The sequence below is a fragment of the Phaethon aethereus genome, assembly GCF_964289735.1.
Source record: "Phaethon aethereus genome assembly, chromosome: 6".
In the NCBI taxonomy this organism is placed as follows: Eukaryota; Metazoa; Chordata; class Aves; order Phaethontiformes; family Phaethontidae; genus Phaethon; species Phaethon aethereus.
In genome coordinates, this window is record NC_138580.1 from 28,920,920 (window position 1) to 28,945,601 (window position 24,682).

Genomic DNA, 24,682 nt, shown 5'->3' on the forward strand with positions numbered 1-24,682 from the left:
ATGAAAACCTCACAGATTAAAATGGATTTTAAGTCAAAAAGAAAAAAAAAAAAAATCTATTTATCAGCAGGAAGAAAGATATCCCCTTTAATTTGGTTTAAGAAATGTAGCTGAAGTATGGATATTTCATCTTAAAGATAAATGAATAAGCCACAGTTCTTTGTGACAGATCTGTTTGTCAGAAGTTCCTGTCGTGATATTCCTTTAGCCAAAGAATTGTGTTTTACCTGTATTTTTGATTTAAAAGAACATAGGAACATTTTCCTCAGATCTGTGAGGTATCCACCGTAGCTGCCTAGATATCAGATGTTTCTTTGTGCTTCTGTAAAGGTGTGTTTTTTCTTAATTAATGGTATTGGTGAAAATTCTATGGCACAAAGGCCAGCTATGAGACCAGTGTGTCTAATGTACGCTACATGGATAAAAGTATCTGCATTTTCTTTGTGGACAGTATGTGCTGTCTTGGATGCCGTGATTTCCATTTGAGAGGGTGAATTCAGTAATGTTGTATATCGGAGGGAAGAATATTGTCCAAAAACTATTCTGAAAATATTGATGACTGAAGTGGTCTGCTGTATAGTGGTAAGAAGAGCTAGAATCAGAAAATTTTGCTCCTTGTTGGAAAAATGCAAAAGGTTCTATTAAGCTTATAATATAAGTCCTCCTCGAGTTCCTTCTAGGGAGGCTCATAGCAGTAGAGAGAGACAGAATGGGCTAGAAAAGTTTTTACACAATATTTTTATTACTTAGAAATTACCCTGTTAAATTCTAAATAGCAAAATTAACTTTCGTTGTAAAAGAACTCAGTTCCACTTCAGTCTTCAGGCTGTTCTGTCCATTCTTGATTCCCTGTTGCTAAGCATGGGAAAACGTTCCATCCTGTCATGCATAAGAGACAGGAAATTGTCTGGATCACTGTTCATAGACAGATCCAAACATTGCTAGTCAGGATGCTGTGAGATGGGTACTGTGTTATGGTCAAACTGATAATCTAGTTAATACACAAAAGAGAATCTCTGGTGTATGTTTTTTCTCTTTAAAGCACCTCAGAACATAGCAAGAAATTGTCAACAGTAGAAACACTTTTAGACTAGGGATTACTATGTTAATACTAACAAAGTTATGCTTGGGTTTACAAAATGCTGAGCCAGATGATCGCTTTATGCTTGCCAGTGATTTTCTGCCTTTTTACCTTTCAGTGTTTGGTTTGTGTGTAGTTGTCACTTTCAAATGGCTGTTTTGAGAGGCACGTTGATGATGCTATTGTGTTCATGTCATCAATCATACAAACACTGATATTACCAGGTAAAGTTAGTTCATTAAAAGCAAATGCATGCTCCTGTAAATATTTTTTTTTTTTTTTAAGTAGGGCACTGTGCCAACAGATTATAACACTTTGGGGAAATTAATCTGCTGCCAATTATACATATTTATAGTACTATACAAGTGTAAAAAACATTAAATTATTGATGTTAGTTCTGTTAAAATTATTTTTATATCCTGTCTGATGCCGGTTACCTTTCAAGCACAGGTCTAACATGCAGGTTCCAGGTTTACAGGGATTTAATTTTTGTTAAAATGATTCAATATTTAGAATTCATTACATATTAGTATATATGATTATGATGACAACTACCACAGAAATACTACTTTTTTTTTTTTCCCTATATTTAATCAGTAAGATTACTTCAGTTCTAGCTTTCTGTTCCACTGCTGCTAGTACTGTGTTTTGTAACAATGAAACGTGCACATTTGGGGCTGGTTGGCAACTCTGGTTTGCACTGCAAAAATCAAATGAGAAAATACCCTTTGATTTCATAGATGCAATTTATAACCTGTTTCTTTTGCTTTTTGAGTAGTTGAAGTAATCAATTTAGGCTTTTCATAAATGTATATTAAGTAAAACAGTACAAATTAAAGTTAGAAAGCAAGTTCATAGCATTCACCAGCTCTTAAAGGGGAAAAACCCCTTTTTTTTTTCTTTCCAAGCAGATGACAGAAAAATGTGTCTGCTTTGAGCCTTACCAGAAGCTCTTTCTAGTGGGAAAGCACATCTTTGGAAAGTGATAGAAAGTAATGCTACCTACTTATTGGCATATATGCTATATGGGTTCACGTGATGCCCTTTGCTAACAACGTATTTTAAGAGAATCGAGATTGTACATTAGATACGTGGTTGTGAAAAGAACAGGAATGAGATAAATATATTGCAGTTCACAGATAACGAAAGGATGTCTGTGCAAAGGAGTCTGAGAGTACAACTCAGCAGAGTAAAATTTATTTTCCAGCAACACTGAAATTTGAGAAGGGCTCAGAACCTATCACTGATTTATACTGATACTGTTGGGATGAGACCATTAATGCTCTCAAATCTGCCTCTTACATGTTACTAAATACAGTCCTATTTATGTCTTGGGAGGCCTCCTTGCGCCTGTGTCCCTGCCCTTTGGTGCAGGGGCCGAGGGTTACAGGAACCAGGCTGGCCCTGCCACGTGGGGCCCTTGCAGCAGCCTCATGTCTTTGTGATTGCTGGCCAGCCTCTGCACCCTGGGTTGCTCTCCTAGTTGCTTGGCTTGCATGCCCCTGGGCTGGCAGGACTCCTGCCACCGAGGGTCCCGCTGCCAGGGTGGCTTCCTTCCTGCCCAGCCAGTGGCAGGCCACAGGCAGGGGAAGTCTCTTGCAGACTCACCTTTTTTTCTGTGCTGTATTTTTTTGAATTTGGACTTCAGGTAGCTTCAATTCACATAAGAAATGCTAGTCAACAGAGTCATGGGGCTTCATATTGATAATTTTCCCCTTGCTCTTGGAGTCAGACTTGACCGTACACTGCAACTGGGGAACAGAAGGCTCCTATTGAGGAAGACAAATTGTGCCAGGAGTGTTCAGCCTCCAGTCTAATATATTTTTCCTACTGCAGATAGCACTTCTGAGTTCATTATAGCTTGCTCTCATAAGTCGTCATTTCTGTCTCAAGGCTGTTGTGCTTTCCAGTGTAAAGCAGGTTGATGCTGGCACATTTTTTCTATTTTAATTTTACAAAGTTGTCACACTGAAACTCTGCCTCGTATTGGAAGTGCTTTGAAGTGAAGAGATAAACAAAGAGCTAAAATAAAATTAAAAAGGAGCACAAACAACATTTCATCTTGGTTTGTCTTTTTTAAAAATAAGCTGAATGGATGTAGTACCCTTGTGCCACTGTAGTAAGTCTGCAAACATTAGCTGATCAATCTAAATTGAGTTAGTGTATATGCAGTAAGCAGAAACAGGTGAAAATAAGGTTATCTGTGCCCAACTCTTTCTATTTGCTATGAATGGTGAGATATAAACTAGTTTTTAGACCTGATTAGTTTTGTTTATTTTCAGAGAGGGGCAGAGGCAGAACATGTGCTATATCTACCATAGTTATTAAACCAAGAAACTATATAAAGTCACTAGCTTGGTTGTGACATTTGCAGATAAAGGTAGAAAGCCCTGCTATAAATAAATCTGAAGTGAATCCAGGAGGAAAAACAGCAGCAATCCTTGGTACATTTCAGTTTTATCTCTACGAAAAACAAAAAAACCCAAGAATTTTCTGTCCTTTCGTTAACACCAAAAAAAAAAGGTGAAATCATTGTCTCTGCCATTGTCAGAAATGCTAGCCAATTTGTAATCTGAAGTATGGTTTTTAACTTCACTTTTTTTTTGGTTTGTGGACTCCCAAAAATCCTCCAATGAAGATAGTAAGCTATAGCTTCACAGTTACTTTTTATGAAGTTCTAAAAGTAGTCAAGGAATTTAGAGGTCTGTTGACCACAGACTGAAGCTATTGTCTGCAACAATAAAATAGAAAATAGTAGTGGTAAATAGGCTCTCACTATTACAATTCCTAGGTGCACAGTTACTAGTAATCTTTGATTTAAAAGGGAATGACCAGTCTTTGTCCCTAGACCAGCTTTGAAAACATGTAATGTGTAACAGCTTTTACACCTCTATAGAAGCCTTTTATATCCATTTATGCATCTCTCCTTCCTGGTAAGAAGCAGCACCTGCACAGAAAAGCATGATTTCTCCGAAGTGTCAGGGTGAGGTCCTTCCCTCAGATTGCAGTCTTACCTATGCAGTACTGGCTTGTATTCCCCTTTCCCAGCAGAAAGGTAATTGCCATTTTATCTTTCCTGTGCCAAGAAGTACCACCCCCACTGCAGAATGTAAGACCCAGGAGACCTAACTGTGGGCTTCCAGTCCCATTGTTAATCCAACTTGACTACTTTTTCCTAGAACCCAGCGTTTATTTTGAAGCCAGTTCCTCACCTGTGTCCCGAGTTGTGTTGTAGGGTTCTAAAAATCACACCAAATGCAGAACTGGAAATCCAGTGTTGTCCTTTCCACTATTTTGAACAGGCTCATGAGCAGCAGTTTTGATGTACTGATATCTTAAAATTTCTATGCCTGTTCAGCCTGGTCATTAAAGAATTAAAGGATCCTTTTACAAGAGACAGCTAATGTTTTCTTTGAAAGAGGCGCTCTCACTCGTGTTTACCAGAGAATTATTTTAAAAAATAAAAGTTAATTAGTTCACAAAATCTTAACAACTTCTGCCCTCTCTGCAAGCTAATTGAGAACCTGACAAGAATCTTTCCCCAGTGCCATTTGCCAGAGCCCTGGACACCTCTGAACCAAACTGCTGACAAACCTTTGCCTTTTCCCTAGAGGAGGGGTTTGTGGGCAGAGCATTTTGCTGTTAGGTTTTTCTGGTATTTAGCACAATTGGTGATCAAATGTGCCTGTCCTACCTTCAATACGGTTGTGAGGATGAATGAAATATGCTCTGAAGTGTTGGGGTTCTTTCCATCAGACCAAACTTCAAGGTCTACTACTGTTTCTGGGTTGTTTCTCACTTCAAAGGTATCTGCCCTTTGACTTTTAAGTTGAGCTGTTATTGTTGGGGCCCCTTTGGGTTGCCTGAGGCTATCAGATGTCCAAATACCCATAACAACAGAAATAATATTTGCTTTCATATGGTAAACAGTTCCTGTGTGATTGTTACAAAGATGTAAGGTAGTTCAGGTTTGAGGGAGGGAAAAAAAGAACTGTTCAAACTTTATTTCAGTTTGCATTCAGCTCCCTGGATCCTTACATTTGTGTTTTCTAGAGTTGATGGTGCTTGTAGCTGTTGGATTGGATACAGCCATGGGGATTCTTGCACAAAGGAAATAAACGAATTTTCAGTCCAGATCAAGCATAATTATCCCTGAAGTTGTTCTGGTTGGGTTCCCATTTAAGTTCCAGGGAAAGTTTGCTAATTAAACTGGTGGCTATTGAAATTTATAACCATTTGAACAGGAAAGGGTTGTCTGCTGGTATAGGATATAGCAGATAGAAAGCCTCATCTCTGTTCGTCTTAGAACCTGGACTACTTTTGTGCTCGCAACACTGTGCTGTAAGCAGTTCATGCCTGAGTGAAGCGAACTGTTCAGACTGGTTTTTGAGTTGGAGTTCAGCTCCCCAGGCCCCTGTATTTGTGATCTCTAGGCTTGATCGCTCCATTACCATAGTACAGGAGTGAGTGTGTGTTGGGGAAGCTCCGAGTAGCTTAAAATGCAGCAGTGCATTGGTTTAGCAACACAGATCAGTATTATCCTTGTATTCCACTGTTCTGTTTCATGTATCCAGTACTTCCCATTAAAATATTAAGCCCAAATCACCATTCTTCTTTGTTGAAATTTAAAGCCCTGCATGAGATTATGCACAGATATTTGAAAAAATGCTATTCCCCTCCCCATCCTCTTTTCTACTAGGAGCTACTTTTGTCTGGTATATATTGCTTGTGCCTGCAGGATGTATCGGGGAATCCTAGACTATTAAGCTCATTCTCAGGAGAAAGCAGTGAATGTTTCCTTTGGTTGGTAAAGCTCATCTCTGAATGAGAGGCCTTAGGAAGTCTACCTTGTTTTTTCCTTCACAAAGTAACTTTTGTTATTTTAACAAAGCTATTTCTTTCTACTTTTTCTTTCTAGAAGAAAAGATAATGTCTTTACTTTTGAGTATTTAGAACATGTTACAGTAATTTGGAGCCATTAAATATGCAGATTAGTAGTACTCAGTATAAGAAAGAGGCAAACAAAGTCTAGCAGCTTGTGGTGCTTTGGATTTTTATAATACAATTATAAAGCCTTCAGAAAAAGCTTTGCTTTTCTATGTGATAGCATAAGAAACTTTGCTGTACAAAATATAAATTTGCTTTTTGAAATAATAAATTTCAGTGAACTTGGTGTAGGTAATATTTTGTTCTTAAAAAGCCAGACAAACAAAAAACCTTACAGAAAAGAACCCACTCCCTTACCCCCAACATGCTGCTGGTCTTCCATAATTTCTGGTTTTGTATTTCTAACTATAATCAGACCAGGATAATTCATGTTGGGTTTATTCATAAGTAATATTTGAAATATTTAACTGGTAAACAAAGCTGCACTGTTCTTTGTATCTAAGCATATTGTACTGAAGTTTTAAAGTTTAAATAATTCACGTACATAAAAACTTTGTTAACTTACTGATAAGGTTGCTCAAATTTTGTGTAAACACATTTCTTAAAAAAATCAATGAATTTGTAAGTTAAGGAGATGGTAGTGTTTAAATTAATCTCACTTCACATGCCTTAGCTCAGAAGCATTATAAAGGACTTGGATGTAGTGAACCTTCATGCATCTGTCACGTTCCTCACTTTCTGTCATAAGCACAGTCTTAACTGACCTCAGCCTTCCCAGGTAGCCACAAAAATGACAGAATTGTAAAAGATGAGGAAATCTGAAGAAGGTGGTTTGCAGTTTGGGAGGGAGGAATTGCAGGAAATGTATTGTAGAAGTCTGGGGAGAGGTTTAGATGGTCCTGTAACTTGCTTGAAGAGTTGTTTTTTTTTTTTTTTTTTTTATAGGCTACTTCTGTTTTACATGTAAAATAGATCTGTTAGCCACATTATTTCCAAGAGCACCTTCACTGTGTTGCCTCTGAGTCAGCTCATGAAACCGCTTTTCATTACAGTTTGCTTCACCTTCTTCTGTTTGTTAGAGACAAACTGACTCAGGTAACAGAGCAAACAGCTCAGTCCAAGGCAGTTAGGGAGTACGATGCTAGTTGGATACTTTCATTTAGTGAACTGTAATAAAATGGCTGTCTTGGAGATAGCAATGCAGCTGAAACCAGAAGTTTGTAAAAGAAAGCCTTCAGTTCTTCAGTCTTGCTGAATATGATCAAACATCTTCTGAGTATTAAGAGTGTGTAAATTTTGAGTTTCTTAGCCTAAAAAAGAAGAAAATGTTGCTATTTATATCTCAAAATGTTTCTTAAAATCTTCAGAATTTAATAAAATACTGAAATGAAAGCTGCATATATGCAAACATGAGCAACATCCTTGTGTCTCACTGGGTAAATTATAGTGTAGAGTACTTTGTAACGTGCTGGAGTGCTCTGATGCGATTTGCTTTAGTCAAGACCTAACTCTGAAGGGAAGTAGTAGTTAGGTGTTGACACATACTTGTTTGGATCTTGATTTACTTTGCTATTTGGTGCCATACTTCTGGTTTCTGAGTTCTGAGGAAATGAGAGCTATTCTGTCCCAGTGTGTAGTTTCTCTGCATATCTGAAACCAGTTTGAGCATCTTCTGTGGAGAGGTTAGGAAACAATGGAGATAGGTAAAGGCATGTGAGAAGATAGATTAGCTATTCCCTTCCACTTTGTGGCAAACACTTATGTACTAAACATGCCTCTGGGATATTTTGTTTCTAGGAAATCACTGATATAAATCAGAATGTTTATTTTAAAATAGGAATAAGCAAGAATTGGGAATATCTGCTGGAAGACCTTTTTATTACCAACTCTTCTCATGCACACTGTTTTCCTATTTTTCACAAAAGCAAAGAAAAGGGCATTGAATTGAAACAGACGTTCTTGTCCAGGAACACATGCAAGAAATAGCAGAATTGATAACTGATGCTGTTTTCTGTCTTTTGGAGAATTACTCATTTGTTTGTGTCACCTGTCGTGCTCACCTAAGCAACAGCAGATGCTGCTGTTGGTCAACAACTATAGTGCAATTAAGTCCACCTGTAACCTTAAAAGTTATTTCTGTTTGGTAAATGTAACTTTATAGTGTGAAAATGAAGTTACTGGTGTGATTGCCTTTGCTTACTTTCTTTAAATGATTAAAAAAAAATCAAAGTTGTGAGAGTTCTGTTTAAGATTTTCCTCTTAATAACCTGATCTGTAGGTTAAACTGTGCTCATTCTAATATCCTGAGCTTAATTCATCTGTATGGCTTTTATTGTTGTACTGTTTTATTCCCAATGAATACGCTGATACATCTTTGCTTAAGATATTTTGTTTACCACGCTTTCTTTCAACCATGTGATAGATCCTGTTTTTTTCCACTGCAATTTTTAGTGCTATCAAATTATTTACTAACCAGTGCTGTTATTTCAAGATGTAGTTAATTATTAACATGAAATCAGATCATTTTATGAAAGGTTACTTTCTGATGACTTCTAAAAATCCTATAAGAGGTTGAAAAATACCATTATGATTCATAAGGATTTGTTGGAAGTAACAATATACTCTCAGGTGATCTGTCTCTAGTTTAAATTGCCTGCTAGGTTTAAGATAAGCCAGTGATAGAAATGTCGTGGCTCACAGAAGTCAACTCAGATTTATTAATAATATCCACTCATAAATTCAGGGTAACACTGCCTGTAATTTCAGATCCTAAAATAAGGTTTTGTATACAGTTGCACAGAATTGAAATGCTGCACATTTGCCGTAATTTCCTTTGAGAATTGGGATCAAGATCAAGGGCTTTATGTAGGGCAGTGTGTTTTCTTCCATTTGGATGTGGGCAACTCTCACTGTGAAGAGGTTCAGACAACATTTTAACCCTTATTCATTTGTTTGATGCTGCCTAGATTAAGATGTTCTCATAGTCCCTTAGAAGCATCTTCAAGGCTTTTTCCTCTGACAAGTTCTTTCTTAGAGTTACGTTTAAATTATGCCAACACAGAAATTTAGGATACTCTCTAGTCTGGGGTTTACCTGTCAAATGGAGGCCTGTCAAGACTGAATTGTGGTGTTTTTTTCTTAGTCCATCATGATGGCTCCCTGGCCACAGTGTTGGGGAGGCCTTTTTGAGAATGAACATTGGCAATTTGGTTTGGAGAATGCCCAGAGCCAAGGAGAGACTAGGATTTCTGAGAGAAGTAATTCCGTCCTGTATCTTTGTGACCAGATACTGTTTTGGAAGAACTTCACTTGCAACTTTTATACACACATACACACGTGTGTGTGTATATATACATATATATATATAAAAAATTATTTTGAGAATTTAACTTCTCTTAAAGTGTGGAGAAAATGGTTAAATATTATTTGTCTACAGGATGATGCTCAGACTGTCACTAATAAGCCACTTAGACTGAAGCAAGCTGATAAGTCTTTCATTAACCCCATGCCTGAACCTTCTGAAAAGAAAATAAATTTGCAGCCCAGAAAGTTAAAGGAAATACTTAACTCCCAGCAGGAATGAAAGTGCCTTTAATGTAAACAGGCAATGTAATTTTTAGTACCTTGTGTTCAAAGGCTGCATTCCAAGCTGAGGAAGCTGTACACTAATCACAAACTGTGGTTCCCTGGCACGTTGTGGAACCGTCTTGGGAAAACACTGGATGATGGGTCTCTGAGAGCATTCAAGTCCTTGTCATGCTATAGATTGGGTCTCTCATGGGACCCTGATCTTTGATTTGTGTGAAGATTTCTGATTTCATGGAGTATGGTGGACACGTTTTCTACCGTAGCTTTTTAGCAAAGCATTTTCTCTGTAACCTTTTACATTTTTGTTTTGTCTTTATTCTCTCAGAGTGCAGCAGACGCTATATTTCAATACCTCTTGACTGCCCCATATTTTCAAGAAATTAATTCTTGTTTCATCTCTTGATATGCATATACATTACTGGCTAGTCTGTATACCACCATTAGACAGAAGAAGGGGTCTTTGGTCATTGCATTAGTGCCTAAAAGGGACCATATATTGAAACATGAGACATGTCTGGGAGTTTGGTATTCATATTCTTTAATTGCTGATGTCAGTTCAGTGTTCAACCTTTGACAAGGGCAAGCAGTGAAGGATGTGCACCTCAAACATCTGGAGAAAAAGCTTCTAAGTTACTCTGTACGTTTCAGTTTATTTCATAGAGGGTGAGTTCTGTTGGTGTTTAATTAGGAAAGCAGACTTTTTTTCATGTTCTTCTGCATAACATGGCTTGGTTAACGATGTTTCTGTGACATCTTTTTTTGACTGTTTATACAGTTGGCCACTGTATTGTGCAGACAAGCCTGTGCATACTGGACTATAGGAGATGATGTAGCTGTTCTACAAAGATATAGTCAAGGCTAAAATACTCATCTGACTGCCCCATCTGTCTTGTGTGTTTTCTGCTCTGCACACTCTTCAGGCTCCAGCATTACTTGCATACGCAGTCACGTTCTGATTGTTGTCTCGCTAGCTCTGCAGTGAGAATGTTCTAAATATTCATAATGTTATGTCTATATCATGCTAGGTGGCTGTGTATTATTAGAAATCCTGAGTTTTAAGCACACTGTCATCCATTGTTCAGTAAACACAATTACATTGCCCTATCTTTCATCTCTTCTCTAATGAATCCATGCTAATTGATTAATCAGTGCTGTTTCTTCACTATGATAATCCCATATGAGGAATAGTAGTAACATAACTAGTAATTACTAACATATGTTGTACACTGAGGAAAACTTCATGTAATACACCGTGAGTGGCAAACCCCGATCAGGAGGAAGGGAGCAGTGCCTTGTCCAGGCCTCATGTTCCACAGCACAGCTTGTTCTACTGGGAGGAGAGGTGAGCTGAGCCAGGTGGGTCTGATTCTAGGTGGTCTTTGGATGTGAGTGTGATCCACTGATTACTGGTACAGGGAGTATCTTGGGCTATCACTCATTAATGGTGTGTTACAAAACAGCTGGTCTGAGAAGATGTGGGCCATGTCATCATCTATATTTTTTTTCAAAGTTTCATCTGGCGTTGGTTACTGAAGTGGCTGTCATCTTGACTTAAGTATGGCTATAACACTGACTTCTAAAGCAAGATAAAGAGCATTCTTATACCATTACAGTATCTTACTGATGTTACTGTTTAATTTCCAAAGCAATGAGTTGTGATTTCTGATCTAAGACAAAGCTTCATGTTGGCTCTTGCAGACTGAGTGGTGCTTAGCAGGCCAATGGATGACGACAATTTGGTTTTCTTTGCTGTTACAGGATCATCAGACCTATGGATTCCTGTTGACCAACCTAGCTTGTTTACGGCATCACATTATATGCTCCATTCATAAAGAAAATTAGCAGCAAAATATCAAATACAGTATTTAATGAAGTCCCCTTTTTTAACCTTGGAAAATGGGTGTGATTTTTAAATTTTTGAAACAAACCATTGTTGTTCACTCCCACTGTCATTGGCAGTGGTGGTGAAGGTACATAATTTTCATTTGGATGAAAAAGATCGTTAGATTCAATAAAGTTTTTTTTTGCAAGGAATAAAGATGTGAGGCTAAAGCATCATTTGTACGTTCAACTTTTAGATAATACACATTCTTTGGAAGTCTTTCAGTTAATATTAAGGGCATATTGGTGCAGCAAAACCAGAAAGTTTTGATTTGGTAATTTGGTAGTGCAATTACATTTTTAAAGTTTTTTTTTTTTTTCTTTTTCTATTGTGCATTAGTGTGGTGGGTGTTTTTTCTTTGGTTTGGTTTTGGGTTTTTTTAGTGTTCAAAACTAGTAGTTTTATGTTGTGTGAATAAAGTCCAAATTCTATTTTTGGGGGGAAATGGTGATGTAACATCATACATAAGACTGTCTAGATAAGATTTAGATATTCACTGTGTAATACTTTCATGAAGAAATTATCCTGTTGGAATGTATAGTGGTTTCAGAGATTTTTTTTGTTTACTTTTTAAAAGGAATACAACTAGTTCCTCTTTGCACAAATAAGAATGGAGTCAAAATACAGATTTGTAGTTTGCAAATCTCTTGTAAAAGGTTCTGTAAATGAAAGGTGTTGGGAGGCTTAAAAAAAGTGAGTCAAGCTAGGGAAGGTAATGCTGATGTTCTCTTGGCCAGAGAAAATTTGGTGGATTTTCTTGTAGAAACAGGAATTTCTTTCCTATTTTTACAATTTTAGTTGCCCAATGGCAGTTTCCAAACAAGAGAAGGGACTAGCGTGTGTTTGTAGAGCTAATGATAGTGTACTCTTTAGATGGTGCTTGTTGCCATGGGAATGCTTACAAATAATTTATGTAGTAACTCAAATGTCCAAAGGTTGTGCACTTTCTTTGAACACAGGTTTTTGTCTCAAAGTAGATGATACAGAAAAAATCACAAGTTTTAGCTTGGAAACACCTGCTTCTTTACTGTCTTGCGTTGCTGATAGCACTGGTAAATGCTCTCTGAAAATAAAAGAGTACCCAGGGATTTCTGGACAGTAAATTTAGCAATAGTCCTTAATATATAATTAAAACACTAGAAGGTAAATAAAATATCAGTATTAATATCGTAGCAAAATCTCAGGATTTATCTATATGACCCCATGCTTCAGGTCAGCCAGAATATTTTCAAATAATCTCAGCATGGATGAGCTCAAATTAATAATCTTGCTGAGATGCACATAATACTGGCCTAGGCACACTGACCTCCTAATACTTTGTAGTGTCTAGGTTACTAGCAGTGCAGGCAGAGAGCTCATGCATGTCTTCAAAAGACCGCGTAGAAACATTCAGAAACATTAGAGGGGTACTGAAGTCAGTAACATTCTCTACCTAATTTGGCTGCTGCTTTCTCCTATTAATATAGTTTTCATCAGGAAAAGAGCTATACATTGATTTTATCTCTTTCTGCAGATATTGGTAAACTAGTATGATACTGGACAGACTCTGATGTTTTCTAGTTGTAGAAAATGGAGGTTCATTTTCTGCAATTCTGTACATCCTATAGATACCTAATGTGTTTTCCATCATGAAAACTCCTCTAGAAGCATTCAGTAGCATGTGTAAGTTTGAATGCCTACCTGATCAAAGTGGGCAATTAAAATCAGCATGATAAATGGGCTAATAAGCGTATCCCCTGTTTTAAAGGTGCCAATGGTCGTATCACTGGACAGTTACTCCATTCTTTCAATAATTATTCCAATATTGATGGCACCTAAAAGTTGCGAACATTTACCATGTCACTTCTGTACCCAGTAGCTTTTGTGTTGGTGTGTGGTTTTGGTTTTTGTTTGGTGGTTTGTTTCTTACCCCTTCCCCCCATTTCTTTTTACTTTAAGAATTGGTTCTTGGCCAGTAGAGGTGCTAAATCCAGATACTTATCAATATGCTATCAATGCTTTTAAAAGCGGCTTTCTACTGCTTTGGAAAAGATATTGCTTACTCCTCACCCTGGAAATTCTTAAAATGTTGGGCTTAAGTCCAGAGTTTTATGTGCAAGAAAGCTACTTCTGGAGACGTTTTAACTGAGGCAATTTTTCCATTTTTATTCACCTCTGAGCCCTTCGCAAAGGGAAGTACTTAGGCACTCAAACTGCACCGCTTCCTTCCCTTCACCCATGCAAAACAACTGCCAAGAAAGGTGTGAACTCCAGTACTTAACAACTAGTGAAAAAAAAAACCCACAACTTCTTTTTCTCAGTATTAAAGTTTTTCATCTGAGGACTCTTGGAGAGTTTCATGACCAAAATTATATGTAACAATTTTGATCTCCAGGCCTAAGCCAATCTTTGCTGCTCTTAAAAATAAGAACTTAACTGTTTGTGTAGGACTTCAAGAAACAGAGCATTGCTTTTTATTAAAATAAATGATTTTAAAATTAATTATTTATAAATTAATAAATAATTTTAATAATTTAATTTTCCAGAGAATGCTCCTCAGCTAGATTTTTTGAATGGTTAAGACTAGAAACAAATTGTGAGTAGGCAGATGAAGGAAGGGTTAGGGAGAACATCTCGAAGGTTGGTATTGGCAAGATGTGTTTTACATGTTGAGGTTGAACATTTCCAGAAGAGCTCAGTGGGAGTTAAGAGGTGAGAATCTGGCTGGTGTAGCTTGTGTCCCTGAAGAACTGAGGCTCCTCTGGTTTTTGTTCTTGCTGACTCCTGTGCTCCCTGGGAGCTGTGTTTGACATTAACAATATCTTGCCCATGTGGAATGCAGGGGCTTCAAGGTGTCTGCTGACTTTGGACCAATGGTAATTGGGAGGGTCATTGCCTCCTATGCTTAACGCCATGAGGTGCTCTTTCCCCCTGGATTCTCAGTGTGAGCACTGTGTTTTACTATTGAGAATTTGCCCTCATTCTTTTGACAGAAGTTGTTGAGCACAGAGCTAAGGCATAAGCAATAATTTTTAAAAGATACGTGTGTGCATAAGATGTTCCTGTCCCTCTTTTCATGATGGTACCAAGTACTTCAGTTGAACTGCGCGTGTGATACAGTTGCTTCTAATCTGCTTCAGAGCCAAGTTGACCACGGTAGTTGGACCTGCTGGGGAAGGATGTTTCAGCCAGCTTGATTTTTGCATTGAACAATACAGTGTATGTAATCTACCAATAGAGTTCAGCTGTGGTGATAACCCCCAGCAAAGGGTTGTGAGCAAACAATTTTGGGGAGTAATTTCTTACTCCAGACTGATTCCCCAGGAGAATGTCTATGCCCTTGGTTTAAAATATCTTTTTAAGGGCCAAGACCACAGCTCACTACATTATTCAAGAAATCCATTGGTAATTGAAGGGGGAGAATGTTGCTGTTGTGGCTCCTGAAACTGTAATTGCTAAAAGTCATACTATATTATGGCTTTTCTTTGTGCTGTGCTAATTAAACATGAATTCACTTCCATATTATTAAAAATATCTGAAGATGTACAGCTATTCTTATGTTGGATAATCTTTTACCAGTCCAGTAGAATACATTTCAATTGACAACGTTGAATGAAGCTGTATGATTCTTATTTTCATATTTGTTGCCTGCCTGAAAATCATCTTTAGCAAGTGTTTAATTGCATTTGTAGATACTGCACAATTGCATCAATTACTCATTTCAAATGAATTTCATCCTGAAGAGTTGAGAGGATGATGTACTTAATCAGTAAGTCAAATGGAAGTATTGTAGGCTGTTTAAAAATACTTATCACATTTATGGAGGCAGAGTGATTTAAATCAAGCAGACCACTGGAAAAGTAAGAAATATGCAGTAACAAACATGAATATTTTTTCCTTCCGTTTAGCAGCGTTGTATTAGCTTGCTTTGCATTGGTTTCCGTCCTTGGTATATTGATGATAGGTATGCTGTGGGGATATTAAATGCTTAGGCATTTAATATTTGAGATAAATTAGTTGTGGTTATAAATATACTTATTTAAGTAGGACAGCTTGCATATCTGTAATCAACATCTCTTTCAGACAAGCTCTATTGTTTAAGAGCGTAATGAGCAACTTAATTTTCTATTATTGGCTGGTTTTAAAAGGATATTTGTTATTTCATTACACTTATTTAGAAGGAAAAAAGGGAAGTTGTGTTAAAATAACAAAATTAATCTAGAATTTTTTTTGAGGTGGTGTTGTGTATGCTTTTGCAATACTAAACCATTCTTAAAAGTATTTCAGGAAGTGGTTTTGGATGTTATGTAAATCTATGTGGGCAGGAAAAGATAGTCTGGTATTAGCTTGGTAATGAAAGGTTAGCTGAGCAGATGGAACGCAGTTGTTAAAACCAACTTTGTTTTTGTATCTAATATTTGAATGACACTGAGTTTTGTGTAACTCATTGAAAGTTGGTATTTTACAACATGTAATGTTTAACCTATTCAGAGTCTCTGGTTTCAATGCTTTTCCCTGGTTACAAAGTTTTTTCTTCTGCAAAGGTGTTTTAAGAAGAGATTTCTGCTAACTGATAACTTGTTATATATTTCACTTGTCAGAGTGTTCCCTGGCCTTGACATAGTCTGACTCTGCACTTTGAAAGTAGTAAGGATAAAATAACTTTTCTTAATGTAGGGTTTTAGGTCCACAGCTTTGATTAGGCCCATTGTGGATCTAAGGCCAAATGGGGGAATCTAGATACTGATTTTAAGCGTAAAACATTTTTAAAAACTTGCAGTTTGCTGCATTACAGTTTTTACGGTAATGACGTTTTTACAGTCTGAGGCAGGAGTATCATAAGAAAGGACACGGGTTATTGTCGTTGAATGAAGTTTCTTAGCCGTTTCAGAAACGCATATATACACGCAATGCATGTTTTATCCCAGCAGACCAAAGTGAGCCAAGCCTTTCTGAGGCACAGCATGTACAATTAGCCAGAACTTGAAAACAGCATTGTGTCTAGCTGCTGGAACTTACATCAAGATATATATAACTTTGGTTCAGATAGTGTTATCATATTTTAACCTGTGCTTGGTTATATTATTACTGAATGAAAAAGAGCCTTTCTATGTGTTCCTTGAGCTGTATGGTCTTGGGGTTCGACTTCTGTATGAAATGCCAGGTGTTGCATTTTTTGCTGTAAGTAAAGGTAAACATTTTACTTTGTAACAGACTAATTGGTTTGAGAATATTTATGAAAGTGCTGATTTTTAAAGCTAAAAATAGTGCTATGGCTTTTTAAACTCATTCTGGCTGTCAGAAATGCTCACACGATCCTGAAAGTGTTGCTAAAAATGTTCAATTTTTAAATATGGTAATTAAAATTGTCTGTTGTGAGAGCAGTAGATGAGACATTTCCTGCATTTGTAAACTAAGCATCCCTTTCACCCCCATGTTTCCTTGCATCTGAATGTTTGTTATGTTGGTAGGATCTGAACTCCCATTGAACCTTCTTGGAAGAAGGTTTACCGTTGGCCAAGTAGGGAGAATGAGCTCTGCAGCCTGCCACCCTGCTCTGTGACCTCTGCTTTAGGTTTTGGATGCCTTTCCTTTGTTTTAAAAAGCTGATGCCCTCAGGGAATACAATACTGTAAACGGGAACTTCAGACATACATTTTCACTTTCAACTTTATCATTAAAAGAAAGTTTCAGATAAAGATACCCTGGGGTACACAGCACTGCTTCAGTCCTAATTTGAATAGATACCATGTGTGTTTCTTTATTAATAGATCTATTTATTTCCTTCAAGTTTATTGTTAGTGTTTGATGACTATTTTAAACTGCAAGTATACCCTGGACTCAGGATTTTCTCCAGTTGTTTATGTAGATTTCCTATTCTTTAAATTTGTCTAGTTCTGAGATTTCTCTTATGTTATTGTTTAATAAGAATTTTTTTTCCAAGTAGAAGAGGATGTTTTTTGCTACATAGCTTAAATAGAAGTGATATATTATCAATTTTATACTACCTACAAACTTACTTCTTGTCTTTAGAATAATGTTCTGAGCCTCTCGGGGAGAATTGAAGTGACTTAGGGTGCTTTTATGGCCAGTGGTGGCCTGTGAATATTTCTAAAGCTGTCTTACTGGGCTAGGTGGTATAGTTCACTCTTGTGTGAATGTGTGAAATTTTGCTGCAGAAGAACCTCAACAAAAGACTTCTTTTCAGCCAAAATGTAATGCAAAACTATGCTATAACCAGAGTTTAGCTGGAAAACAGATCTGGTGCAGTTTTTTTAAGATACGAAAATACAGGTTTTCTGGGTTGTGATGATAGTGAAAAAACAGAGCAATGGGGCTGGTCGGTAGCCTGGCTGTCAGCGCAGCTGTCTGCTCTGTTAGCTGCTCAGGTCTGCACTCTTTGTTTGAAATAAAAACAGTTGTTTTGACCATTTTCAGTCAATTCTGTCTCTCCCTCTCTCTTTTTCTAGCCAGAAACCGATACTTTCATGTCTCTGCCCAAAAGTGCTACTATTGCATTTTTCCCCAGACATTTTTTATTTTCTATGAAATAAGCGTTTTCAAAAATTAAAGAAAAAATGGAGAATTTCTCATACTCCCTAACCTCAATAAGACCTATGACTGATTCCAGCATATTTGTTGTTGGGGCTGATATATATCCATGTTGACTATTGACTTCAGAAGACTGTTCATGTTCGTAGAGTAGAAAATGTTACTGGTATGTACTCTGTCACTCTTTCTACTGTTACACCTACATTTTTACGTCGTTTGAGAGCTGGCACATAATGAATGCTCTCAAGCATTTGGTTTACAGTTGTTTGCAGAGGGCTATTATGTAATAGGATCCTTCTCTGCCTCAGTCCTATGTTGATGAACATGTTTTTTGCAACACTAGGAAAAATTGCCTAATTTAAATTATCCCTATGTAAATACATTTGAAAACTTCCACTGTTACTAGATGCATATGCTTTCTTGGCTTTTGTTTTTACCACACCATTTTGCATTTTATTCCTGTTTCCTAAGTGGAAACTGCAATTCTGTCACTGTAAATCTATTACACTGTCAGCTGAATTTGAGTCAGGTTTGGGGAGTCAGTGTCATTAATTCTGCTACTATTGAAAAACTGACAATCAGTCTTTAAATATGAACAAGGGATTGAGAATTTTTTGTGTGTATTGGATCATTGTTTTCTAATAGCATCTTGTGCGTTGTTGGCTTGCTATCATTCTGCTAGTTGAGCAGGAGATGATCTGTTTAAATTTACTGTACTTCCAATGAAATGCTGAAGTATGAAAATAATTTGTTCATTTGTAGTGATTGCTACATGACTGGAGCTCTAATGTCATTCTTGGAGAGCTCAATTATAATTTCAGTGTATAGTTCATGTTTCCTTGGTCAGTTAAGACTTCAAAGATACCTGGCTTTGTGTTTACTGAATTGAGCATGTGATAATCTGTGATACGTGTGAGCACTATATGCCTTCAAATCAAAACAGGTGGTGGTGTGCAGGATGGAGGCTATGACACTGAACTTCTCACTGTGGCATTAGTGAAGCCCCTCACCACACCTGTCCAGCTCAGGAGAGGGTAACTTTTTTTTAGAAGCTTTTGCGCTTAAGCGGGGAAGGAGAAAAAAGGAAGGGGGTGGAGGAGAAAACTGTCATTGCAGTTACAGACTGCAAACTTCATCCTCTAATTCCTCACAGAAATTTTATCTTGTGGAATGATGAAAATGTGGAAAAGTGGGACTGTCAGGCACCTTGCAAGGCTGGACTATGGTTTTCTGGATGAAATGAACATGCCTTGAAACATCTGTGATGTGTTTTTAAATTCTGTGCAGAATCACAGAATCACTAGGTTGGAAAGGACCTTTAAGATCATCAAGTCCAACCATTAATCCAACACCACCATGTCCCCTAAACCATGTCCTGAAGCGCCACATCCACACATTTTTTGAACACTTCCAGAGATGGCGACTCCACCACCTCCCTGGGCAGCCTGTTCCAATGCCTGACCACCCTCTCAGTGAAGAAATTTTTCCTAATATCCAATCTAAACCTCCCCTGGCGCAACTTGAGGCCATAAGAACCCCTACTGAAGGTCTGATAGCCCTAGTATCTATAATAACCCTGTTACCCAGCTTAAAGACACTTTTTGCTGGATTTGTCTTTAGGAGAAGAGAAAGCTGTTGGTTGCCATCTTTTTGTAAGAACCTCTTATTTTGGAGTCTGACTGTGCCCTTACCAATGTTGTGCTGTGTCACTAAACAAATCTAATTCCCAGCATGACGTTAGACTTGATCAAAAAATAGTTTCCTGTGTTTTAAAACCTGTGAATTAGTCAACAGAAGCATGAGATGAGGTTGTGTTCTGACCATTAGTATTTGTCATTACTGTAAAATCTTCCCTCCCAGGGAAGTGGAGACGGAGGACAAGTATGGACGGAACCTCACTACAGCAAGAACAACGGTGAAGAAAAGCCCAGAAATAGAGAAATCATATAGGGTATGCAGACTTGTGTAGATTGCAAGGGAGGCTTTAAATAGCAAAACTGTTCTGAGGCATGAGTAGCAAGTTCTCTTGCTACTGAGCAACATTGTGTTGCAGACAGTGTCTGGAAGAAAAGAGTCTAGTCAACTCACAACCCAAAGTCTGCTCATGGCTTGGCTATTTTCAGCCTTCCAAAAAGATGACTCTTTATGCACTAGTGTTTTTAGTAATTAACTAAAGGAGGTTAGCTTTGTTGGGAGCGTTATTGTTAAGAGGTTTATCTGCTTCTGGCATCTGTTGCCACCAAGGTGCTATCTTTTATCAAGATGAAGTCAACATATGAAGGCTGTGTGTCAGATTTCTGTTACTAATGCATTGCTTGAGGTTGAGTTCCTGATTTATGAGGTTAGTATGGAATATGCTTCATATAACAAGAATTGCTCCTTGACATGTGGTTTCATTGTTGAAAGTGATTGGAAGGGATGGCACATACTCGATACATGTTTTTTAAAATAGTTCTTCCATTAGTGACGGAAGTTTGCCTTCAGCGAGCTATATTGGTCTTGCAGTAGAAGCCAAGTCTGTTGGCTTGTGCTCTGATTAACACACAAAGAGAATTGCTACCAGTATTATAGGTTCAAAAGCGGTGTGTGAGCCAAAAGGGGATCCAGCTTGATGTATATTCCAAAGGTTTGCTTGCAAGGCTTGTCATGATTCTTTTTTAAAACGCAAAGCAACCCACTCATGCCCCCAACTCTCTTGATACTTATAAACTGAAAATAAGTTCCACAAATCTTTGAGGGACTGAAACCAGCAGAGCTTTAAAGCCATCTTTCTGAGTAGAGCAGTCTTTTGAACTAAATTGGAAGTTTTAATATACAGTGTTGAGCTTTTGTTGCAAATTAAATTACCTAGTTGGCTTTGTTCTTTGGAATTAATTTATAACATTGCTGCCTTTTGCCTTGAGACAACCTGATGTGGCAAGTATATACCCTGGAAAACTACCACTGCAACAACAACAACAAAAATTAACTTTAGGCTTTATCTAGTTAAGATCAAGCTCTGAATTGAATTCTCTTACTGTGTTGACATCTGAAGATTTATGTCTTCCAGCTATATTCCTGTTGCAGAGTTGGCAGAAGTGACCTCTCCAAAAGAGGTCTTTGTTACGGATTTTGCTTTATTTACATTATTACCATAAGGTTCGCAATGAAGTACAGTACATTAAAGCTAATACATCACCTGCTGATAGCAGTCTTATCTCATTGGTACCTTTTTCCCTCTCCCAGTGTGGAAAAAATGAAAACATTGAGTCTAAGGATCCCAAAAAGAAAGTTAAATAATAGTTTTCAAGAGCTTTAGCATTAATTCTAGGTTGCTGTGTGCACTGTATTTGTGTGTCTGGCAAAATGGTTACATAATTCCTTTTTCTGTGAAGTTACTGTAAAAATGTGTTTTTACTAGATAAATGCTACTAAGGGATAGAAAGAGCAGAAAAGCATTTGGTTTATCCAAGGTCTGTGGAATCCATTGTGAGAAAGGAGGTGGCTCAGGATGGGAAGGAGTAACATTCCGGTTAGAGGCAGACAAGGAAGCAGTACCACAAACTTCTCCAGTGGAAACAGGGTGAGACTCTGGTGTGAGGAGCAGGACTTCAGATACTGTTTCTCAGAATGCAGTGTCATATATGCTGCATACTGCATGGGTCTTTCAGTCCTTGCTGTCAGTGAGATGTGTTGCTTATGATTTTTCTCTTTCAAATATGCACTCAAAACCAAAGACAGCCATTGTTCATGTACGTTGTTTCAAAATGTGCTTTGAAATCTCTCAACAGGGTGCTTCCCAGATATCCTTTCAGGATGGGGAGGTGAACCTTACTGGACCCACAGAACCTTTGTTAGCCCAGAGAGCCCGGCTCCCTGTCAGGTAGGAACATCTTCTGTTCAGTGCTGAGTCAAGTGTGGTTCATCAACATGCAAAAAAAGACTGACTTCTCATTCCAGCTGCACCTGTGAATCTGCGGTGTGCTCATCATCATCATTGTGATCTCTTCCTTCTTGTCCGTTTCCCATCCTAAAAATGTACTCAATTCACATACTGAAGCACATATTTGTGCATGATGGTCTTTCACCCTTGTTGATGAATATGAATGATTTTATTGTGGTGTTTGTAGTGTAAGGCTAAGGGGCGGGGGGTGTGGGGGGAATGTGCTACTGTTGTATACTCAGTGTTTTTGCTTTCTACTCGGTCCTGCAAGTATTTAATGTCTTAAGGTAGAGGATGTTCTTAGGTTGTATTATTGTATCTCAATAAATAACCAGTCAGCTGAACCATATAATCCTAAAATGATCTTTTTCAGTTAAAATGTCACCTCTGTTTTTGAGTGATAAGGTTATTACTTTGCTGTATCATCTAGTAGATTTTATATCTATGTTTATACACTGTGAAAACTATAGCCAATATTTGCAATATTTCCCTGTGCAGTGCCTCATTAGAGTGGTCAGATGGAATGCATCCTTTTCCTCTTTTCATTTATAACAAACTAGAGATGGCCAGTGCTGTTATAACTGAAGGTGGTATGGGTCACATTGATAGTTTAAGAAGTAACTTTTATTTTGACCAGTCTAAATTTTGAGTGAAACTCAGGTAAATGTATAATCTGCATTAGAAGCCAATACAGTAAAATTTGAGAGCTGCATAGCTGAAACAAGAGGAAACTAGGTGTTCCCAAGAGGCTTAATACTGAGCTTTGGGGTTTATTGTTCCTCAAATCACAGGAAAAATTCTAAATAGATGAAATGAAATTTAAAAAAAAAAAAAAATTTGCAGGTTACATTTGTTACACCAAAATTAACAAGTCAGGCTGCAATACAGTGTCACAAAGTAGGTCAGTCACATCCTCAGTGGCAGTAATAGAGGATTTGACCTGGTAAATTTAGAGCAAAATGTTTCCATGCTCCTATTCTCCTGTCCTACCATAAGCTTAAATTTCAGCTTTGATTGGTGATGCAGGTTGTGCTGAAGTCACCTTTTTGAGTTGGTAAAGGAATTCAGTCCTTTGTCCAGTATGCTGTGCTTGTTGCAGAACTGTAGTGGTATCATAGCACGTTGTACAATGAAATTAAGAAATGTTACATGGCAAACTTCTATGTGACAACTAAAATGTCAAAAAGTAATTTGTTTCAATTTGTTCGTGGCAAATAATAATTTGCTCTAATTTTGCAGCTTATAGTTGTTTATCAAAACAGTATAAAATAAACCCCATGAAATAAACAGTATCTGTATGCCTTACTCTTACATCATTTATCCTCACAAACACTTGAGAAAAACCAGGTATTAATATTCCCGTTTTATCTATGTGGGGTCCAGGAAAGAGGCATGAAGTTTATATACCCAAAGCCTGTGGGGATGTCCGCAAGAGCAGGGTCTCTAATCTTGGTCATGGTTCTGCCAGAAGGATCACCTTTCCTTTTATAGAGCATGTAAAAAATGAGTATCTTCCATGCAAGAGAGTTATTTCTTAGTTTTTCTTGTTGTTTGAGCCATCATTTCTTTTACAGGAGATTTTTTTTCATGTTTGTGAGGTTGTGCTTTTCAAATCATCTGCCTGTTTGCATTTTTCTTCCCTCTTGGAGACCTCCTTGTCACCTACTTTGTATGCTATTTTGTAGTTTCTTCTCTTGCCTGCTGGTACTAGTACATATTTTTAGAATGGTCTCATCATGAAAAGGAACTGGAGTGCTCTTCCAGCTTTCTCTGCACCTGCCGGGCCTCTAAGTTACACTAGCTGATTAGTGTTTGCTATGCAGGTATAGAACTTAGTTTAGTTGCTAATGCTTATTTTCTCTTTATGGAATGTTGATAAAGACTTCCACAGCTTGCTTCGCCTGATGTAATTATTATGCATCACCAAATATATGCACTCATTTGTCTCTTGATCCGTTAATTTGTAATGGGGATTAATCAAGCTCTGTGCATGCTATGCTCATGTTTACTGTTGTCCTTATACTTTTACTGGGATGTTTTAGATCATCTACTTGTTTATAGAGTTAAACAAGTCATTGCTTGCATACAGGATTCTTCAGAAGAAGGTTGTGATATTAATTTGCTTTTAATCTTCATAACCTGACTTCGGTGGCCGTTGGAAACGTTGACAATGAGAAAGACCTCTGTGATACTTCTCAGAGGTGTTCAGTTTTCTGAAATGGCCAGGTCTTCTCTGGCATGTTGCAAAACAGTCAATTGCCTAGATTTCTGTAGATCCCTTAGGATTTTTGATGAATTCTGCAAACTGTCTTAGCAGAGGAGTATGGAAGGAAAAATGATAAAGAATATAGATTGAGGCCCACTCAATTAATGCCTGAGCATCAGTGTGTTGAACAGACAAGGAGCAGAGGGAAAGCTGGCCAGAACAAGGTATTCCCAAGAACTTTTCTGCATTGGTTGCAATTTTTTTGGAGATAAAATGACTTGTCTTATTCTGCATTGAGTTTGATGTATTAATGAGAAATGTTGGCCAAGAAAGGACACCACCTCCCCCCCCCCCCCCAAACCCCAAACAAACCAAAACAAACACACAAAGTATTTGTAATATATTCCAATTTTCTTCAAACAGTGAACTTAGGAGGAATTCAGAACACATGATTTTGTAAACCAAAGTTAGTTGGTATTTCTGTGAAATTCACTGGAATTTCAAAAGTCAAAGAATTTAAACTTTAAGGCAATGATTTTAATTCTTGTGAATCATAACTTTCCTTACGTGAAGAGTGGTGTGTTT

At 37.5% G+C, this 24,682-nt stretch overlaps 1 protein-coding gene across 1 annotated transcript in view; it reads left to right on the forward strand.

Moving 5' to 3' along the window:
* The window catches only part of PARD3B (par-3 family cell polarity regulator beta), a gene marked incomplete at both ends in the record, with an annotated part of 412,476 nt that overhangs the window by 157,275 nt on the left and 230,519 nt on the right, over positions 1 to 24,682 (forward strand). Inside the window, one exon of the mRNA XM_082001608.1 lies at positions 21,740 to 21,831. Coding sequence (XP_081857734.1) covers positions 21,740 to 21,831 — 92 coding nt within the window. The remainder of the gene's footprint in view (positions 1 to 21,739; positions 21,832 to 24,682) is intronic.